Source organism: Dromiciops gliroides, chromosome 6 (genome assembly GCF_019393635.1).
Source record: "Dromiciops gliroides isolate mDroGli1 chromosome 6, mDroGli1.pri, whole genome shotgun sequence".
Lineage (NCBI taxonomy): Eukaryota > Metazoa > Chordata > Mammalia > Microbiotheria > Microbiotheriidae > Dromiciops > Dromiciops gliroides.
The window spans coordinates 255,266,057-255,287,726 of record NC_057866.1 but is presented as its reverse complement, the minus strand read 5'-3'; the positions used below and the strand labels follow the sequence as shown (position 1 = coordinate 255,287,726).

Here is a 21,670-nt window from a genome sequence, read left to right as displayed (position 1 = left end):
CTGCCTGTTCTTAGCCTTTGACCATTTCTCAAGTGGGGAATGACCTGTATTTTTATGAGTCTGACAGTTAGATATTTCAGAAATGAGGCCTTTACCAGAGATAGCTGTTTCAAAAATTCTTCCCCAGTTTTCCGCTTCCCTTGTAATCTAGTAGCCTTATGAAGCTCCTACTACGTGCCAGGCACTGTCACTGGGGATACAAGAACAATCGAAAGCCAGCCCCTGCTCTCAGGGAGCTCACAGTCTAAGGCGCCCGGACCTCAGTGTCCTCCCATGTCAAATGAGGGGGCTGGGTCCTTTCCAGCCTGGCCCAGCTTCTCGGACCAGCGCAAACTCTGAACAGAGGTGCCAGAGTCAGAGATCCGCCCCTGGGATTTCTGGCCTCAGTTTCCTCAGCTGTAAGTTGATGGGGCGGGGGCAGGAGGTGGGGTTTTGTTGGCTTTCGGGGGCCTAGCTCTGGGATCCTGGAGAGAGGAGGGACCGCGAGCTCAGGCTGGGTCCGGGAGGCCTAGGACACTGGACTCGAGCCCATGAAGACCACGCCCCACTGGAGCATCCCTTCCTCAGTGGAGCCCGAGGTGCCCGGGGCGACCTTCCCTCCTCTCCGCCTCCCGCGCCCCGCCCCTGCTTCTCCACGTGACGCGGAGGCGGGCCGTCACTTCCGGCGGAGGGGCGCGAGCGGCTGCGCCTGCGCGGAGCTTCGCTCGGAGCAGTTAGTCCCAGCGCCGCGGTAGCCGACGGCACATCCCCCGGCTGGCAGGCGGGAGGGCGGGCGGACGGGGAGGCAGGCAGCTCGGGCCCGCGGGGAGGGCAGGAGGCGGCCCCGCCAACACCTCCAGCAGCGGCGGCAGCAGCGCCACAGCCCCGCTGCGGGGCGGCCGTGCTCGGTCCGCTCCCTCCTCCCCCACCTCCTTGTTGTCCTCCGCTCAGGCCCCCCAGGAGCCCGCTCGCCGCGCGGGGCAGCGGGGGGCCCTCGAGCCGCGGGCCTCGGTGTCCCCGCGCGCTCGCGCGGGATGTGAGGCTCCCGGCGCCCTCTGACTGCGCCTCCCGGGGCCGCGGGGGCCTCGCGCCGGCAAGACCATGAAGAAGTTCTCCCGGATGCCCAAGTCGGAGGGCAGCGGCGGCGGGGCCGGCGGAGGGGGCGGCCCAGGCTGCCCGGGCGGCGGCGGCGGCGGCGGCGGATCTGGAGCCGGGTCCGGAGCCTCTTCCGTGGGAGTCCGCGTGTTTGCCGTGGGCCGCTACCAGGTCACCCTGGAGGAGCCGCTCGCCGAAGGTACCCGGGGCGCGGGGGCCGGGGCGGGTCGGGGCGCGGCGTCGGGGCGCTCCCTCTTCTCGGAGCCGGGCGCCTCTCCTGTCCCTCCTCGGACGCGAGAGAGCGAATGCAAACCGCGCTACCTCCAGGGATCGAATTCAGCCAACACTTATTAAGCGCCTACTGTGTGCCTCGAAGCCCCGTGCTGAGCACGGGGGTACAAGAAGAGGCAAAAGACGACCCCTGTCCACAAGGAGCTCCCAGGCTTGGGACTGGTGAGGGAGCGCGTGGTTACCTGGGACCCGTCCAGTCCAGCACTGAGTCCCGGGATACCTAGGAAGGTCAAAGACCCGCCCTCAAGGAGTTGACAGTCGGCTGGGGGAGGAGGGGGAGAAAAACATGCCAGTAACTATGCACCAGCAACTCATGCAGGATGAGGGCATATAATCCACAGAGAGATTAAAAAAGTCCGGGATGACGACCCGGGGAAGGGACTGGGCCAGGGTAGTACAGGTGGGGTCTTCCGACTCCCAGAGCCTCCAGTCTTCCCCCCACCCCCTCCTGCCACGCTGATGAAAGACAAACAATGCCGAAGGCGTGCTCTACCGGTTGGTCTGTGTCTTGTGTTAGCCCTGGAACTTGGTCAAGTCCATCTCCTGCGGATCTTGATGTCATACGCTGACCTCAGATGATCAGTGATAGCTTGAAATAACCGCTTTCCACATGAATCTTCTCCCCCTCGAAAACTTGCTTTTTTGGGGGAAGCGGTCACGAAACACGTGCCCTGAGCGTGGTTTTAAAGTGAGTCTTTAGTGGGATGCACAGTTATGGTCACTTTTAAAGCTGGCTTCTTAGCAGCTCTTAAAGGATGTTATGAAAGAGCTGGCTGGCATCTCCTTACTGAATAAGCATTTTGCTCAGCACTCCATTGTTGTAGACGACTGAGTGGATCTGACACTTTGACAACACCACCCATTCTATTCACTTAAGTGGTTATAGATCACCGGCTTTCCGGTATTGTAATTCGCAAAACCTATGAAACTGTAGAAAACTTTCTGCTGTGTTGCTAATTCCTGTTTTCACTGGCCCCTGCAGGTTTGTTTGTTGTTTGGTCTTATAGTAAATTTTATTTTAAATCAGTGTGATATTACTATTCGAGCAGCTAGGTGGCGTGGTGGATAGTGCCTGGATTCCAGAAGAATCCTCTTCCTGAGTTCAAATCTGGCCTCAGGAACTTCCTAGCTGGGTGACCCCCGGGAAAGTCACTTAACCCCGTTTGCTTCGGTTTCCTCATCTGTAGAATGAGAAGGAGATGGCAAAATGCTCCACTCTTTTTGCCAAGAAAGCCCCCCAAAAAGGGGTCACAAAGAATCAGGCAGGACTGAACAACAACAGTATTAAAATTGAGGGTTTGAGATTCATAAGAACTAAATAGCTTTCTTTGTGGTAGCAAATACTTCCTTCAGAACCACGATGAAAACCATTATTGAGCAGAACAGATATAATGTATTTCGTTTCTGTAAATGTTTTAGAAAAGTTTTTGTATTTTGAAAATAATAGTTCTAAGGTGCATCATTTATATATGCATTTTTCAAATACCTTAAACAATGAGAAAGTTAGCGGTGTAGGAGAAACTTAACTAATTTGGATATTTAAAATCAGTGAGATAAATATGAAATAGTTTTGCGAACGATTATAAATATAAGGTGTCTAATTGAATGGTAGATGACAATTGAAAGAAACTTGTTAGAGGGGCAGGAGATCTTGGCCTCAAAAACAAACCAAAGAAATCCTCGTTCCCTACTCCTCTGTAAAAAAGTTTTTGATGGACTAGCTGAATTCATTCTGTTTTAAGTTTACCAAACTCTGCTTAATTTTAGGCATTGCTATTACTACATCTTTTCCTCCTTTTAAACTGCTACCTTAAATAATTGAAGTTTTGTAGAGCTTGAGCTTTGCTCTCAGATTGTTAAAGTTCTACGATTAAATTAGTCTTCGGGTTCTTTGGTTTTAGTCGTCGTGAATCATTTCAGTGGCCTTTGCTAAGTTATTCAGTTTCAGAGCAAATTAAAATGTGAATGTAGAATTAGAATAGTACAACAATTAAACAATCTATTGCAACTGCAATAGATTTTACTAATTGAGTACCATATGTAATCTCTTTTATGATACAGTGACACATTTGTCAGAATACTCATAACTAGAAGTAGAAATTATAAAGGAAGCATGGAAAAATCTTTCAGGACCTCAAAAGGATGGGTAGTACTGGGCCAAGAAAGTGACATATATTATTCCCCCCTCCAAAAACAAACAAAAAAACAACCAAAACCCACACCACCTCATAAAATATGTAACTGGTAGTCTTAGGGTAGAGATTGAATTCAAGTTGGAAGGGGAACCATTCTCAGGCAGAGAAGGTGAGGGAAGTTTGTAGAGGGGGCACCTGCTGACCCCATAAACTTGTATTAGTTTATTATGATCAGTGCCTGAGGCTCCTGGAGTTAAATCTTAAATCCTGGACTCTTATCAGAGATGTCTTCCTGGAGAGACACCTTTGATCACTCCCTTTCCTGGTTTCCTTCCCTTCTCAAAGCATTACAAAAGAGATTAAATCAGCTGAACCTTCAGGAGTAGTCCTCAGACTTTAGAACCAGAAGGGACCTTAGACATCAGTTAGTCCAGGAGTTAACTTTATGAATTTTGTCAGCCTGTGAGCCCTTTAGCATAAAGCTTTTTAATGTATAAGATTAAATACATGAGATTATAAAGGAAATCAACTATTTTGAAATATAGTTATCAAAATATTTTAAAAGCAAGTTCATGAGACCCAGGTCTAAGACCTTTTGATTTAATACAGTGTTTTCATTTTATACATGAAGAAACAGAAGCCCAGGGAGATGAGGTGAGTTGCCCAAAGTTACACAAGCAGTAAATAGCAGAACTGGGATCTGAGCAGAACACATCAGTTCGTCCTTAGTGTATGCACACTGCATTGTGGCTAAACTGAGGTGTGGAGTCGTAGTATCTCAAGAGTGGGAGTGACCCTTGGAGAGATCCTAGGCCAACTATATTAAATAAACCTGAATGTCATCCACAGCATCCTGGATGAAATGGCCTTCCAGCGCCTTCTGGAAGGTGAAAGACTCACTAGCTGCCTAACCAGGCCATTCTACTTTTTTTGGACAGCACTAAGTTGTTAAATTTTTCCTTGCATGAGCCTCACTTAAACTTACTTTTCCTCTCCTGATGCTTAGCTAACTACAAAGTGATCTTCACAGAGCAGTCACTTAAAATTTTTTGAAGGAACCAAGTCTAATCTGTCTTCTACGTAGTAACCCTTCAAGTATTTTAAAACAACATTTATGTCCCCGTGTAGTATTTTCTTATCTAGGCTAAACTTCCTTAGTTCCTTCAATCAACAGTCATGTGGCTTGGTTTCCAGTCTCTTTGTTAGGCAGTTCATCCTCCTTTGAACTAGTTCAGTTTGCTTCTGGCCTTCCTAAAATGTGGTGCCTAGACCCAAACAGCACTCTGAATGTGGTCCAACTGGGGCAGATTACAGTAGGACGGTAACCTAACTCATTATGCACTCATTTCTGTTAATTTGTTTTAAGATTGCATTAGCATTTTTGGTAACCACATCTCTGAACTAATTGGTTGTCAGTCCACAACACACCCTCTCCTCGTAACATTCCCCCCCCCCCCAACCTTTTTCACAAAAACTTTACCCTGTACCATATACCTGTGCACAAACACAATTTTTGAGGGGAAGCCAAGAAAACTATTATGGCTCTGGTAAAAGAAGACCTGGGTTTATATCTTGGCTATGCCTTACTATTCCTACCTCCTGGACCTTGGGACTTAGTGTCTCTAGGTTTCTGAGGGGGGAAAGAAATTTGGCAAATAGAAAACAAACTTGGGGGGCAGCTAGGTAGAGCAGTGAATAAAGTACCAGCCCTGGATTCAGGAGGACCTGAGTTCAGATCAGGCCTCAGACACTTGACACTTGCTAGCTGTGTGACCCTGGGCAAGTCACTTAATCCCCATTGCCCTGGAAAAAAAAAAACCCCAAAACAACAGAAGAAAACTTGGCTGACTTCAGAGGCTGGGACCAGGACAATTAGAAGTTGAGCACTGAGTTATTTTTGTCATGCAGATGTCTCTAAAGGAGCTATCTGTGCTGCTTCTACCCTCCCTAACCCCCCATTCACATAAGTTTTTTTTTTTTTTTTTTACCAAAGGATTATTCATTAATGGATGTAGCCGTGTACTGCATACCTGAATTGCTGCAGTTGATTCAACTCTGTAACATCATATACTTTGTATACATTGTAGCTTGTTTGTCCCATGATATGCTTTATTTTTTGTTTTTAATGTACAATACCATAGCATCATATATAGTATATACAGGACATAAATGTGTTCATATAGATAGGAAATAAAAATAATTTTCAAAAAGTTATTAAACTATTAAACCCCTACTTGACTTTTGGCCCACCCTATAATATATGTATGTGTATGTGGCTCTAAGGGCCAAGAATGACCCATTTTAATTTTTACTCTAAATTTTGAGGCACATTCTTTGTGATTAGTTCTTGTTGATGTATATAAAGTTTAGAATAAATTAGAGATACACATACAAAGAATCATGATTTCACCAATATGGTGCGCCTTCCATTATGGTACACAATATAGGTTCACCTTCCAATGGTACACAGTCATGCTTTCCAATTCTGTGCAATTTTTTTTCCTTCGTTTTTCCAAATCCTCAATAGATGTGCCACCCAATGCACTAGCAGTCTTTCTTAGGTCTTTTTGTTGGTACCAAATACTTCCTTCAGAAGCAAGAGTAGATATAATTTCATATTACGTAGGATATTATTTTAGGTAATAAACATTTCATGGGTACTAGTGATCACTTAGTGTATCTGTTGCCTGACTGCTTCCTGCTCCAGTCATAGATTTCATGGGTCATGTCTTTTTTGCTTGTAAGTCATTGGTAATATGTTGCAGCCCACTTAGTTAATCCACTGAAAGTCAATCTATAAAAGTTCAAGCTATGAAATAAACAAAAACTTTTAAAATGCAGTAACATGTAGTTTCTTTGTATGAAAAGAAATAGTTTCTAAAAAGTCAAATGCCCAACATTGCACAATATTTTTTAAATTTTCTTTTAAAGGGAAGGTTGTTATAGAAGCACAAAAATGGCTTTTTCCCTAAGGGATGGGGGGAATGAGGGAGATTCTAGTATATACTCTAGGCTTGAGTCCTATCAAAATTCTATAGATTTTTTTGGGCGGCGGGGGTGGGGGGTGGGGTTTGAAGCAACTGGGGTTAAGTGACTTGCCCAGGGTCACACAGCTAGTAAGTGTCAAGTGTCTGAGGCCAAATTTGAACTCAGGTCCTCCTGACTCCAGCGCCAGTGCTTTATCCACTTTGCCACCTAACCGCCCTAGTTCTATATATTTTTAAAGAGATGGTTGGTGAATATCTGGAAAGGGGAGCAGTTAGTATGGCTTCATCAAGAATAGATCATGCTGGGCTAACCTCATTTTGTTTTCTGACAGCATTACTAGACTGGGAGACCAAGGAAATCGCACAGATAGTTTTTCTAGATTTAGGTTAGTCATTTGGCTTCAGTTCCCTTTTGAAAATCAGCTCAGACCTTTTCATAGTTCAGGGAATGTGACAAGTCAACATGTTTATCTGACTGTAAAGATAGATACACAGGGAGGGGAGCTTTCAAGCATTCTGTCGTCCTGCTGCGTGTTTTGCAGGAATTACTGATGGCATTTAATCATTGGTCAGATAGGTTATGGCCGAGAACCATTGAAGATAGATGAAGATTCATTTAGTTCTCATCCACTGACATGGAGAGGTGCCTAATCTCTGTAAACATTTCTTTAGATAGCTGTATTTCCATCTCATGCTGTTCTTGTAGAAAAGATGTATTGTTATAGGCCAGATAACAATGAGTAAAATTAGATGATTTCTGAATTGGTTGAATAGTAGGATCCAAAGAGTAGTCAGTAGTGATTTGATGTCGGTTGGAAAGGAGGCATCTAGAGGCCTTTGCTGCAGATCTGTGTTTGCCCATGTGCCATGTAACAGTTTTCTCAGTGACTGATAAAAGCATAAATTCTCATCTCCGAGGGCAGTCAGTATTCAAAAAGACTACAGCATTGGGCTGAATCTAATAAAATGAAATTAGAGGTGGAAATGTCAGAACATCTCTGAAATCGATGATAGTAAAGCAAAATGAAATAATTTTTAGAAATTCTATTTAAACACTATTTCCCAGAAAGGAATGGCTTCTAGGCTTCATTGAAGGTTGTTTCTTCTCTTAAAAACCTGTGATCTTATGTGTGAGGAAAGAGTTGAGCATGACTTGGAGGAATAATTTATTTGACAGACATACTGAATGTCTGCCTTGTGTAAGGAATCGTATTGGGTACTGTAGGGACTACACAAGTGAATAAGATACAGGCATTTGCCCTCAGAGAAATTCCTATAGTAAAGGATAGGAAATATCCAGCTTTTGATACATTCTGTCTTATAGTTTATCAGAGGCATGAGGTGCTTTTGGTGCTCAGAAGAGGGACAGATCATTTCCATTTCCATTTTGGGTGTCAGGCTTTATGAAGGAGGTGGTATTTGTGCTTGGACTTGAGAAGGGTGGGTTCAGTTTCTACAGGAATAGATGAAACAGGGAAAGGTGTTCCATGTCAAGAACACAGTTCATTTTGGCTGGAAATACAGTGTGTCTACGTGGTGCAGTGGGAGATAAGGCTGGAGGAGGGGTAGGTTAAGGTTGTACATTAATGCTAGGCAAAGAAGCTTGGACTTTATTCTATAACCTGTGGAAAACCATTGCACCTGATCTTCAGCCCCGCCCCTCCCTGCCTTTCCCCAATTCTGTATACCAATGGTGGATGCTGTGTACAGTTAGTGCTCTGCTCAGAAATCTTCACAGGTAGAGGTAGAATTGAGCACATTTGGTAATTTACTGGACACGGGAATTTAGGGGAGAGGAAAGAATTAAAAGTGGCCGAGTTTTTCTTTTTTTTATTACCTAGGTAGTCAGAGATGAGTGGTACCATTAAAGAAAGGAAGTTGGAAAGAGGAGCTGCTTTGGGAGTGGACGGAGGGGGCACTGAAGCTTCAAGAGCTAGTGATGTGATACCTAGGCAGATACTGATGTCAGAATGAGTTTTATAGAAATGATAGCTGAGTTGATGAGCCTGAGAAGCAAGAGAGAAGTGAGTAGAGAAGAAAAGGCTGGGGAAAGAACCTTAGGAATTTTCTATATTTAGGCTTTGGTGGGAAGAAGACAAAAGTCAGATCTTGGATGTGTAGTGTCACAGATATCAAGTAAGGTAAGGCTAGAGAAGTGTGGTCAACAACATGAGATATTGTAGAACGGTCAAGGGGAGGTTGAAGCCTGAGAAAAAGCCGTTGGATTTGGTAATTAGTATCACCAATGCCTTCTGGTATTAGTTTGGGGAACATATTGACCAAGGTGAAATAGGAGCTACCCTTTTGATACCTGTAGAATAACTTCTTAATCAGATGTTGTGTTTTTTTAAATAGTCATTCACCATTTTTCTCATTAGATACATTTAAAGTAATGAACTTCCTTTGAATATTTGGTGGGTAGACCTTAAGGCCTTATTGTGATATTGAAATATTTCTGATTGCTCAAAGACTAGACCATCTAAATGCAAATACTGGCAAGTGTTTCCACCCTGGAAAGGCATTGAATACAAACTTCATGCTTTGGAGACTTATCTGGTTATAGCTTGCTTAAATTTTGAGAGACTTGTCCCCTAAGTTGGCTCTAGGTGATTTTTTTCAGCCTTAGATACTCACCAGGGACATCCCGTGTCCAAGGAGGACTTTGATCAAAATGAATGGTGTTAAAAGACCCAACACCTAGTTCTTCCTCCACACGGTTCCCAAATTGATATCTCAAAAGCACAATTCTGACCATGTTGGTTTCTTGTGGGAAACATATTCAGCAACTTCAGGTTTCCTTTGGATAAAATACAGGCTCCTCTGTTTGGCATTTAGAGCCGAACTCTGGCTCCAGGCTTTCTTTCCAGGCTAATCATACATTATTCCTCATGGACTCTCTGTTCTGGACAAACAAGTTTACTTCCCACCTCTCTTCTCCATACCTTTGCACAGGCTCTTTCCTCTGCCTGTGATACTTTTCCTTCTCACTTCTACCTCTGGAAATCGCTACTTCCCTTAAGCCTCAGTTCAAGTGCCACCTTTTTTCTTTTCTTTTTTTTTTTTAAACAGTCATTTTTTTTTTCTGGACAGACAGAGAGTTTGTTTTATTTTAAAGGCAATAGGGATGCAGAAAAAAAACCATTTTGAGTAGAGGAATAACATGCTCATACCTGTGACAGAAATGTCAATTTGGTATATGTATTGAAGAGGAAAGATACTGGAAGGAGGGAGTCCAGTTAGGGGGTATCCTAATAATCCAGGTAAAACACTCCTGAATTAGAGCAGTGCCATGTGAATAGAGAGGAGACATGAAGGATATGCAGATAGAATAGAATAGATTTAGCAACTAATTGGAATGAGGAATGAGGAAGAATAAAGACTTGAGTTGACTCTTGAGTTCATGAACCTGGGTGACTACCAGCATTGTGATAATCTCAGAAGAAATAAGGGAGTAAGGAGGAGGGGTAGACTTTGCAGGAAAGCTGAGTTCTTATTTGGACATGCTGAATTTGAGATGCTTATGGGACAGTTGAGTTCAGAATGCCCAGTGCACACTCAAAAGGGTCTAAGGCTAGATGTTTGTAGGTCATACATAGAGATGATAATTGAACCTGTGGGAGTTGATGCTATTCCCAGAAAGAATATAGAGTAAGAAATAAAATAGGACCTTAGAGTATACCCACAGTTAAGGGACAGTTCATTAGACAGTGATACAACAAAGGAGACTTGAGAAGGACTACCAAGGGAAGTGGGGAGGGGGAAAGTAAGAGAGCATTTATTAAGAGACTACAATGTACCAGGTTTACAAATATCTCATTTGATCTTCACAACAACCCTGTGAGGTAAGTGCTATTATTTTTTCTCATTTTCAGTTGAGGAAACTGAGGCAGACAGAGCTTAAGTGACTTGCCCAGGATTATACAACTAGTTAATGTCTGAGATTGGATTCGAACTTGGGTATTCCTGACTCCAGGCCCAGCTTGCCAATCCATTGAGCCACCAAACTGCCTAGAAATAGTAGCATCACAAAAATTCCACAAGGTAGAGTATCTGGGAGGGAGAGAGGGTGGTCAGCATTGTCAAACACAGAAGTCAAGAAGAATTAGGTCTGAGAAAAAATTCTGGGAGAATTGGCTGTTGTTTGGAAGGCTTCTTTGAATGGGAAGTGTCTTCTGGGAAACTTTTTTTTTTTTAAAGTTTGATTGCTTTCCAGGTGTTCATCTCTTGAAAAAGCAGTGGTGTTTTATGTTGTATTTCAGTTTTTCTGATTGTCCTCATTGGTGTCAATGAAATTGATGATTGTAACTTGGTATTGAACTTTTTTCTTCTTGAAGTATTGAGTCTTGGGCTCAGTCCTGCTGAAGTCTTGTGTAATATTTACTTGTCCCATATGTACAGTTTGGTCTCATGATTTCCTTGTCAGTGTTTTTGTATAGTTTCTTTGAATGTATAGGTTAGCCATTAATGATGCATCATAATATCTTATGTTTCCTTTTGTGTTAATTCTGGTACTGTGCCTTTTTCAGTTGTATTTTAAAACTCTGTATGAACATTTTGTTTTAGTCATTTTTCATTTCACCTAATTTTAATTTTCTTTCTTTCTTTCTTTCTTTTTTTTTTTTTTGGTGAGGCAATTGGGGTTAAGTGACTAGCCCAGGGTCACACAGCTAGTAAGTGTGTAAAGTGTCTGAGGCCAGATTTGAACTCAGGTACTCCTGAATCCAGGGTCGGTGCTCTATCCACTGTACCACCTAGCTGCCCCAATTTTCTTATTTTTTAAACCAATTTCTTAATTAAAAAATTAGGTGGGGTGTGTGTGTGTGTACCTTTGGACTTTGTTCAAGTCTAGTGCTCTATTCACTCTGCCACCCAGCTACAATAAATAAATGGCATTAAAGATTAGCATCTTTATTTTGCTTTTGTTCATCTTGCCACATTCTGGGATAGGATTGCAAAATGTAATTGAGGCACCTTCATATGTGCATCATTTACATTTTGGGGTTGGTGAGATCTCAGTTTGGGCTAAGATGCAGCTCAGTCGTTGAATTCCTTGCAGTAAGGAAATTTAGTCAGTGTAAGGAGTACTGAACTTGGCTATATGGGGTTTGAGTTTGGATCCCAGCTAAACCATTTAGTAGCCTATGTGACTGTGGGTAAATGATTTCCTCTTTGGGCTTTTGTTTCTTAATTTGTACATGGAAGAGGTTGGGTTTAGAAGACTTCTGTGGTCTCTTCCAGCACATAGATTTGTGATCCCATGATCCTCCTATCTGAAGTGAAAAGGGCTTGAAAAGGAGTTTAGAATCAATATTTACAATCGTCAGGAAACTTAAAGGTCATCTCATACACCCTCCATACAGATGAGCAAATTAAGGCCCTGAGTGAGTAGGCATGTTTGTCCAAGGTTAGGGAGTAATAATAAGTGACAGAGATAGGTTATGAGTATCTATTATCTAGCTCCACATTGCCCTTTCCACTGGTTCCATGTGGGTATTAGCAAGAAGCATAAATTAATTATAATTTGTGTCTGTGGATCGTGAGATAAGATGAGGGTTTACCTGAGGACCAGTCTTCAATTTAGGGCATTTAGGGGGGAATTATATGGAGACAGAGTAGTTGTTGTTTGGGTGGCAAGAATATTGGCTGATCATACTTTATAGTGTGAGAAGATTCCAGCCTGAGTCATCAGAGGATGGCAGAGGGATAGGTAGATTGGAAACTTTGGTGAGAATATTGTTAGTTAGAATTACCTGTGTGAGGATTGATATTAAGGTCTAGGTCTAGTTTATCTTGAATTATCTTTGTTCTGCCCAAGATATCAACCTGATTATCCATAGACATTCATTCCGTTCATTTTGCAAATGTTTATGAAGTTTCACAGTAGTAGACATTAACACTGTTAATTCTTACCTTTGCCCTAATGATTTTCTAATTCATGTAGGTATCTCTTATTGCCTTCCATTAGCTCCTCAAACTTGACATGACCCAACAGAACTTAACCTGTTTTCCCTGTAAGCCTGTTGTTCCTTCTGATTTTACTGTTTTCAGTGGCATCTAGTTTCTGATGTGTGAATCTTTGGTTTATTTCTCTTATTCATCTCTAACATTGTAAGGTATTAGGTTCTATTAGTTTTAGCTTTACAGTTATAACCTGTCCCATTTCTACTATTGTAGGATAAGCCTTCATTACCACTTTCTTGAATTATTGAAGTAGCCCTCTAACCAGACTATCCTAGTTCCTTTTTCTTACCCCTCCAATCTGTTCTACAGTTGCCTAATCCACCTTCATTATATGTAAATTTGAGTGAGTCTTACTGAATAGTTATCACTTTGTAGTCTCCATGGTATTGTATCACCTTAGCTTTCTAACCTCATCTTTCACCTATGCTATGCTTCAGCCAAATTGGATTACTTGTTCCTGTATATATACTATACTATCTTGACCCTGTACCTTTGTTAATACTTTTTCTCATCCCTGGAATGTGCCAAGGTTGCTCACCCCCATCCAATTACCACTTCTTAAAATCTTATTCATTTATGATACAGTTCAAATGTGATATCTTGTATTAAGCCTTCCCTTTTCCTAAAAATAAAAATGTTTCTCTTCCCTACCGCCTCTTAGTACTCATTTTGCACCTGTGAAGGGCCAGACACTGCACCCATCAAGTTCAATTTTGGGATAAAATGAGGTACTCATTGGTCATTGAACAATTAACAAAAGGTTTACTTAGTTGCCTAAGTAACAAGGAGAGAGTAGCTCTTAGTATAAACCCCCCACCCCGACAATGGAAATGGAGTAGGTTTGAAGGGTGTTTGACCCTGTGTGGGTCAGTCATCTTTTATGCCCTCAGGTGACTAGGAAGCCTTAAGATATGGACAGAGGGTTCACAAGCCTTTCCCCTTTCTTTAGGCCAGTCAAGTCCGGTTTTTTTTGGTTAACCTTTTTGGTAAAATCTAGCCTAAACCAGGAGGTGGGGAGATCACATATATCACATATCTTCTAGAGGTCTTTCCACCATTTATAAGCCATAAGAAAGAAAAAGAATTTACAGCTCTTATTCTCCTCCTCTCCCCCCTAATTGTAAAGAAGAAAGAAAAAAGAAAAATTGTGAAGTCAGAAATTCTAGGCTTTTCCTTCTCCTTTTGTAAAGATCAAATCTCAGATCTTAATGGTCTGGTTCATGTGCTTGATGATGTCTTCACAGTGGGTTTCCTCATGCATGATGTTGATGACATTTAGGAACACAGCACAGATAATGACATCTCAAGCACAGTCACATGTTCTTCTGATTGTAAGGCAATAATGATGAGGAGAAGCAGCACCAGGAACATCAGGGCTACTTCTGATAAGGCCTCTGGCACAGTTAACTCTAATGCATGACAAAGAATTGCTAACTGTAGAAAGTATATAAGAGGATGCAAGCCTCTTATGTGCAACCTGTCTTGGGATCGAGGTGGATCCCTAGTTCTCTCAATACCACCACCCATTCAGTTTTCACAGGATCACCCACCAAAGCTGCCCTCTCTCTGAAATAGGACGTTTTTGTCCCTTTAGAAGCGTCTGTTGAGGGGCTGCCCCTTCTTCCACAGGGGTTAATAATTAGACCCTCATACAACCCCCTTCAAGGACTCCGAATTGCCACTACGCCAGCTGGGGGCTCCCCTTCAACGTTAATATACATCCTTATGATTGTTATATAGCAACGGTTTCACTTTCCTCATGCTATTTGGGGGGGGACAGGCTTTCTTTAACAGTTAGTAGAACCAACCGTTCCTTGAACCACCCCTTAAGGCCTTTCTGAGAATGGAATTGTTCGTACCTTTCCAGTGGAAAGGAAGCATACTAAGTAAAGGGGACCTTAGCCCGTATGGTGCCCTCTGAGGAGGACATTGAGAATGACTGTGCCCTGGGGAAGCAATAAGAAAAAGCCAGATGTTTGTTGAAAAACAATCTATTCTTATCAATGAAGACCTCCTGGACTCATTAATGGAGAGCCTTTCCCTTTCCTCGGGTAGTATGTTTGCCACAACCATGGCTGCAGTGAGGTCGGACCCCTTGACCTGAGCCCCCCCAAGTACATACAGTTGTGGCTACTGTAATCACAGCAGGGGAATACATGCCCTATGATGGAGAGTGCCATTTTGCCAGCTGGGTGCTCTGACTGGCGTGAGAAGCCCATTTGGTCAGGAATAGCTGCCTTACCCTTAGTATCATATGCTTCTGTGCCTAGCACAGCATGGTATCAACACTGCAGAGTCTGTATTAGCAGTGGACCCATTCTGGAACCTGCGTCATTCTTGTAATGACTCCCACCTGGTTTGGCATGTGATATTTCTGATACATACTGACATGCCCCACAAACAGCTGTATGTGATGGGGGGAGGTGTTGGCAAAATTCCTCCATTGCTCCTGACCCCAAAGTAGAAAGTCTTTGATCGTCAGTCTTATTCTTTCCCAGCCCCAGACCATTTACCCAACCGCATGGTCACTGCTCAGAAATCAGGACGTTTGAAGATCTTCTCTGCCCCATCCATCTCTTAAGGCTTTCTCAGCCTGTATCTATCCGTAGCGGGGGCTTGTCAGGACTTCCATTCCCTTGTGTATCTCCTGCTACTGAATAAGTGACCGCTGAAGTCCATTTGCATTTGCCTGTCATAAAAGATGAAGTTACTGGTAGACTGCAAAACAGAATTCCTTAAGAACCGAGTCCTTACATGTGAGAGGGGAGAGGGGGCCCATCTGGTTGGTGGAAGAGGCAGCATCCCAGGGCTTGGATCTGAGGCGTAACTTGGGCACAGTTGCCACCTGTTTGAGAAGGTTGCTAACACTGTAGGGACCAGCACATCTAATTTTGATGGCATTGTTTCTGTTTAGCAGTAGGAGCTTTCTGTGCGCTATCTCAAAGAACAATCATCCGACCCATAGTGGGCAAATATGGCCCTGTGTTACCAGGGCCCAGTAACTGATAAGCAGCTGCTCTTCATTTTCTGTTCCTTTTCTGAAAAGTACTTTTCTCTCATTCTCTTCATTAATCAATCCTCTTCTCTTTTTGTATATTTTATTTTTTTTATTTGATGGATGATTCTTACAATTTATTCTTTCTTTAGTCTGTATTTCTCATGGAATTCTTCTAAAGTATCTATTTCGAATTCTGTCTTCTAAGCAGTTTCTATGTTATTGCCTTTTAGATCTTGCCTTCTCTCTTTTTCTCTTGTGTATTACTTTTAGCAGTCTTAATTCCTGTAAGGGCTAGAGAGGATAAAAGTATTATCCCATGACAGAAATTTTCCTCTTTCACTGATTCTGTGGTTCATTTCTAACCCTTATCTTCCATTTGCTCATTCTCCTTCCCAGATTTTATGAAATTTCTGTGTCCGTGCCCTCCCACTGTTGTGAGGCTGTATGATAGAAGCACATTGTAATTGCTCAGAGCTAGTGGTTTCTCTAAGCAACAAATCCCTGTAGATCATAGCAATTGTAAACTTCTCTATCTTCTAATACAGGAGGTCTCACTCCTTTCTTGGGAGTGTTCTTCAGTGGAATCCCCTCCTACTACTGAATCAAGAGACCCCCTCCTCCTCCACTCCCCTTGTATTCCCACATTGCTCACTTTCTACTCCCTTCCTCAATGTCAGAGGATCCCTAAGGACTGGAACTCAAAGCATTTTTGTCCTACTCTCGTGTTGGGAGGGACCTGCAAGTCTCTGCCCCAGATGACTTTTGAGGGGACAGAACCGAACTGGTCCTAGCTGAGTGTGCTAGTCTCCATTACTTCAAGCCTGGTGCAGCTGCCACCCTGTCCCAATTCCTTCTCTGGCTGAGGGCTAAGCCCCAGGCAGTACATGCTTCTGTTTTTTTCTGTACTCAACCTGAAGGGGTGAATGTCGGGTCACCACAGCAAGGTGGCACAAATTCAGGCGCAGAATGTGCAGGTAGAATCTTCAACATTAAGGAGATTGCTGAGTGGATCTCCTGTGCTTAGTTGTGCTCCAGTGTTAGTGTGAGGGACTGGTGGGACAGGATGCAGAGTGAGTATAGTTAGGGGATTAGAGGTAGCCTTTGTTACTATTCAACAGGTTTTCATTTTCTTTGGATTGTTTTGATTGGCTAGGTAGACAGCTGCAATTATTTGTGCAGTTATCTCTTGCACATAATTTTAAATATGGGGAATTTTAAGAGTTCCTGAGCATTGGAAAACTTAAGTCTTCATCTTGTTTGGATCATGTGACCTCTCAGGAATTGAGTAGTTATTTTTCAGAAGTGTTATCATGAGTGACAGCTTTGGGGAACTTGCAACTCCAGAGGTCTCAGAGTTGCTCAGGCCACTTCTTGGTGCCTTTCACTCCTTTTGATCTTCATGAACACGGCCCATCCCCGGCACAGTCGTGAGGCCCAACAGGAGAATCTGTTGGATAGCTGCCTTCAGATCTCCTTGGCCCTATTCTGGGGTCCCCTTGAAAGGCAGATTTTCAGATGACTCACTAGGGCCTATGAGTATATCCACGTGAGGAACAGTGGCTCGTCAATACCTAAGGAGTCCAGCAGGTCTCTGGGCTTGGGGAAGCGAGTATCAGTAACGTGTTTCAGATTGTGTCTGGCATCCACTGGGTTTTCCCTACCCACTGTATTTCCCAATCCTTGACTGGACAGTCTGGATCTTGGATTTTCTTAAGGTTGATTTATCCATCCCTTCTATAGACTACCATCTGATCTAGGACCTCTGCCACAGGAGCCTCATCTTGCTTGGCCAGCATTGTGTCATCTGTCTAGTGTGTGTCAGTGCCCTTCAGGGAGGCTGTTTTCAGGTCTTTGTCCTCCGTAATGTGCCAGTACCAGGGAGAATTCACATAGCCCTGGGGAAGGACAATGACAGTATACTGGATTCTTTACCAGGGGAAAGTGAAAGCCATTGATCGGTGAGGTTACTAACCCTGTACCACTCCTCTTAGGCCTGGCCTATCTAGTCAGGAGCAGCTGTAGGGATAGGCATGAAGACTTGTTCAGTTCACTGCAGTCCACTGTAAGCTGCAGGTGCCGCCTCCTTCCTCACAGGTAACACAGGGTTATTGTGAAGGGAGTTGGACTGATGAAATTCTCCAACTTCCTTCATCTTATTCTCTAGAGGAAAAAACCAAACATCTTTTCACCCCATGGAGACCTGATATTGTTTGCTTTTAACTCCATGGGATAATTAAAGCAATAATCTATGTGGAGGTTCCTGAAAAGGCGTGTGTAGACACTGACTGCCGAGAGTTCATGATACCTCTTTTCTCTCCATGGTCTCTTCCTACTGTAGCTTCCCGCAATGGGGCAGGGATTTCACAGGATGCTTTAGGCTTGGGTGAGCCCCACTGGTGCTGTTTTTTGGTCATCAGTTGCTTTTTTATCACACTCAGTGCTTCAGGAGCCATATCCAAAGCCTTCTCTTGAAATTGAAGAAATCTGGTAGATGGGACTTATTATAGAGCACCTCTCTCTTGTATTTAATTTATCATATGGCATTAGTTATTTGTGTTTATATTATGCTTTTCTACTAGATTGTCATCTCCATAAGGTCTGGGATCATGTCTTATTTAGTCTGTATATATTATGAGTATTTAATAATGTGGCATACTGAGGAGAATGCTGGTCTTGGTGTTAGGTAAGGGCCAGGTTTGAATCCAGACTCTGATAATTGTTAATTTATGTCTGTGGATAAGGCTGAGCTTCAGTATATTCAATTGTAAAATAGACAATAGGTGGCACAGTGGATCGAGTTCTGGGCCTGGAGTCAGGAGGAATCTGAGTTCTCAGGAGGATCAGAGTTCAAATGTGGCTTTTGACACTTCCTAGCTGTGTGGCCCTGGGTGCCACTTAACCCTGTTTTGCCTTAGTTTCTTCATCTTTAAAATGAGCTGGAGAAGAAAATAGCAACCACTCCAGTATCTTTGCCAAGATGACCCCAAATCGGGTCACAAAGAATCAGCTATGACTGAAACGACTGAACAATAACATCTATTTCACAGGGTTGTTGTAAAGTTAATCTAAGACAAAACTTGTAAGACATTTGGCAGACTCTTAAAGCACTGTATACAGATGGAGAAATTGAATTTAGAAATGAAATGATTTATAGCCCATCATGTGATTAGTCACTTTTGGAGGTATGACTTGAATCTTGTCTGTTAACTTTTTGCCTGGAGTTTCACTATGCTATGATGCCTAATTACTCATTTTTAGAGATGTTATGGGATGAATAGGGTTTTGTGAGCTGATCTAGGAATAGATAGCATTCCCATGGGAAAATGTATTCTGAGTTATATTTAATTTGTGGACAGACTTTTGGAACAACCCATTTTTGAATAGGGGAATACTTCTGTATAGAGAGTCTAGTATACATGGATAGGAGGCTGCTAGGTGGCTCAGTGGATATAACACTGGTCCTGGAATCAGGAAGACTTGAGATCAAATACAGACTCAGACACTTATTAGTAGCTCTGTGGCCTTGGGTAAGTCACTTAGCCTCTGTTTGCCTTAATTCACTGAGATGAAAATGGCAGACCACTCCAGTATCTTTGCCAAGAAAACCTCATGGACAGCATTGGTGTGCTATGGTCCAAAAAGAGTTGGACATGACTAAATGACAGAATTTGTAGACGTACCTGACAAGTGGTACCAGTTGAAATAGATTTAAGGATGCTCTGGAAGAAATGATAATAGATGATAAATGAATGATAGTTCCAAGGTAGAATTTTAAGGCTGTGCTATTAATGGAACATTTGTTGTTAGGGATGCTTAAGATTAATTTCTTTTTTTTTTTTCCTTTTTTTTTTTTTTTTTTTTTGGTGAGGCAATTGGGGTTAAGTGACACAGCTAGTACTCGTCAAGTGTCTGAGGCTGTATTTGAACTCAGGTCCTCCTAAATCCAGGGCTGCTGCTTTATCCACTGCGCCACCTAGCTGCCTCTTTAAGATTAATTTCTAACCTAAGGGATGATATGCATAAAATGGAATAAACATTGAGCAAAAAGCATTGGTTAATTTGGAGTAGTGAATAAAAAGCTATATAAATTTAGTTTTATTTTTAATGCTGTATACCAAGTAGATACTTTTCAGGAAGCTGAAAAAAAATTGGAATTGAAAGGAGAGGCTTTGAATTAGGTAAAACATTTTAAGCATAGCTAATCCAGCATTGCTTGAGTATGTGATTGTCTTTCCTTTCCATCTCTGCCTTTGTCTCCTCCCAGCCTACTTCTTCCTGGACTTTCCACTAACACTTATATACCTCTCTTGAATCTTCCTTTCCTCTTCACTTGTCTCTCCTTCTCTAGTTTAGGTCTCTTTCTAAACCTCTCTTCTGCACTGTGCCCTGTGGGTCTTCTTCTTTCAAGTAACCTTCTAGTATCTCTTACTTTTTTCTTTTTGTGGGCAAAACCTTTTTAAAGAATAGTCAAAATGTAGGTTTCTACTTGGACTTCCTCTAACTACTCACTCAATTCCTTGACTTCTTTCACCACTGCTTTATTAAAATTATTCTTTCAAAGGTTCAGATTTAATCCACTGACCTTTTCACAGAATCCCAGTTCATCTGGATCTCAGGCTAAATAGTTCAACCCATTGCTGAACTAGAATTATCTTTTTATAATAGATCTTTCCCTATCTTTTTTTTGGGGGGGCGGGGCAGGGCAATGAGGGTTGAGTGACTTGGCCAGGGTCAACATAGCTAGTAAGAGTCAAGTGTGTGAGGCCAGATTTGGACTCACTTCCTCCTGAATCTAGGGCTGCGCCACCTAGCTGCCCCCTCCCTATCTCTTTCTTAATTCAAAGACCTTGTGATTGGAACCTTTTTTAAAACATCAGCTATGTAATTAAAATGCAAAATGTTCATGTACCATCTGACAGAAAGAGGGATAATACGTGAAAGCTGAAGACCATAGGATTGCTGAATAGGAACTGTACTGTGGTCATTCTAGGCTTGTTGGCAGTGGGGATGTGCATGACGATCATGCATGCTTACAAAGTCTTAGTCGCTTTAGGTGTCTTTACTTCCTAAGACTCCCAACTTCTGATGTGTGTTGGGAGGGGATTGTTGAAAGTGATCCAAGTAAAACCTTTGCCATAACCATATTTTCAAGCAACTTAGCAAAGTTAATTCCTTGATACTTGGACCTGGACAGTCTTAGTTCTGAAAGCTACTGACCCAGACTATTTATGTTGATAATTTTTAGGACAACTAAGTTACTTGAGCTCCTTCTCCTCACAATGATGTCCCAAATATTTAGTAGGTTTTTTTTTTTTTTAACACTGAGGTTAAACTCTTGTTTTCTTTCCTAACCCCTTTTCTTTGGGAGGAGGAAAGAGATGAGAGACAAATTATTGACACAAATATACATAGTTAAATAAAGCAAATACCCAAATTACCCAAATTGGCTGTGTCTGAAAATGTTATGTTTTATTTTGCATCTTTTTGAGTTTCATCATCGGTTATCCTTCATATTGTAGTTTGTCATTGGATTGATCACAGTTCTCAAGTTTTTTCTAAAGTTGCTTTTAAGAATAATGGACAGATTGTTTTATTAGTTCTGCTCATTTCACTTTAGGTTTCTCTGAAACCATTCGTTTCATCATTTTCTCACCAATGGATGAACACTCCCTAAGTTTCTAGTTCTTTGCTCCTACAAAAATAGGTGCTATATTTTTTTCTATATTTAGGTCCTTTTTTCCTATTTTTTTCTTTCCCCCTTTCTTTGATCTCTTTGAGAATATTGGCATAATAGAAGTATTGCTGTGTCAAAACTGTTTAGTGACTTGGAGCATAGTTGCAAATTGCTTTCAAGAATGGCTGTTTAACCTATATCTGATAGCTTACTGCCTCAGGGAGAGAGGAAAGGGAGGAAAAGGTGGGATAGAATTTGAAACTCAAGGCTTTAAATAAGAATGTTTATTTTTTATATATTTTACAGTAGTTCAGAGCTATATCAAGAGTGCATTAATGTGCTTGTTTCCATACCCTCCAACAATTAATTTTCCTATGTTGCTAATGGTAGAAGTTGCTTCTGCATTTTAAAAAATATTTAATTATTTATTTGGAGTTGTTTTTTTTAATGGTTGATTGATTTTATTTCTTCTTTAGAAAACACTAATGGGACAGCTTAGGTGGTGCAATGGATAGAGCACTGGCCCTGGATTCAGGAGGACCTGAGTTCA

General features: G+C 42.2%; 1 protein-coding gene across 1 annotated transcript in view; it reads left to right on the top strand.

The window, feature by feature from the left end:
• The first annotated feature begins 929 nt into the window (after positions 1-929).
• Positions 930-21,670, top strand: part of BMP2K (BMP2 inducible kinase) — a 103,238-nt gene continuing 82,497 nt past the window's right edge. Inside the window, exon 1 of the mRNA XM_043970356.1 lies at positions 930-1,273. Coding sequence (XP_043826291.1) covers positions 1,081-1,273 — 193 coding nt within the window. The 5' untranslated portion in view covers positions 930-1,080. The remainder of the gene's footprint in view (positions 1,274-21,670) is intronic.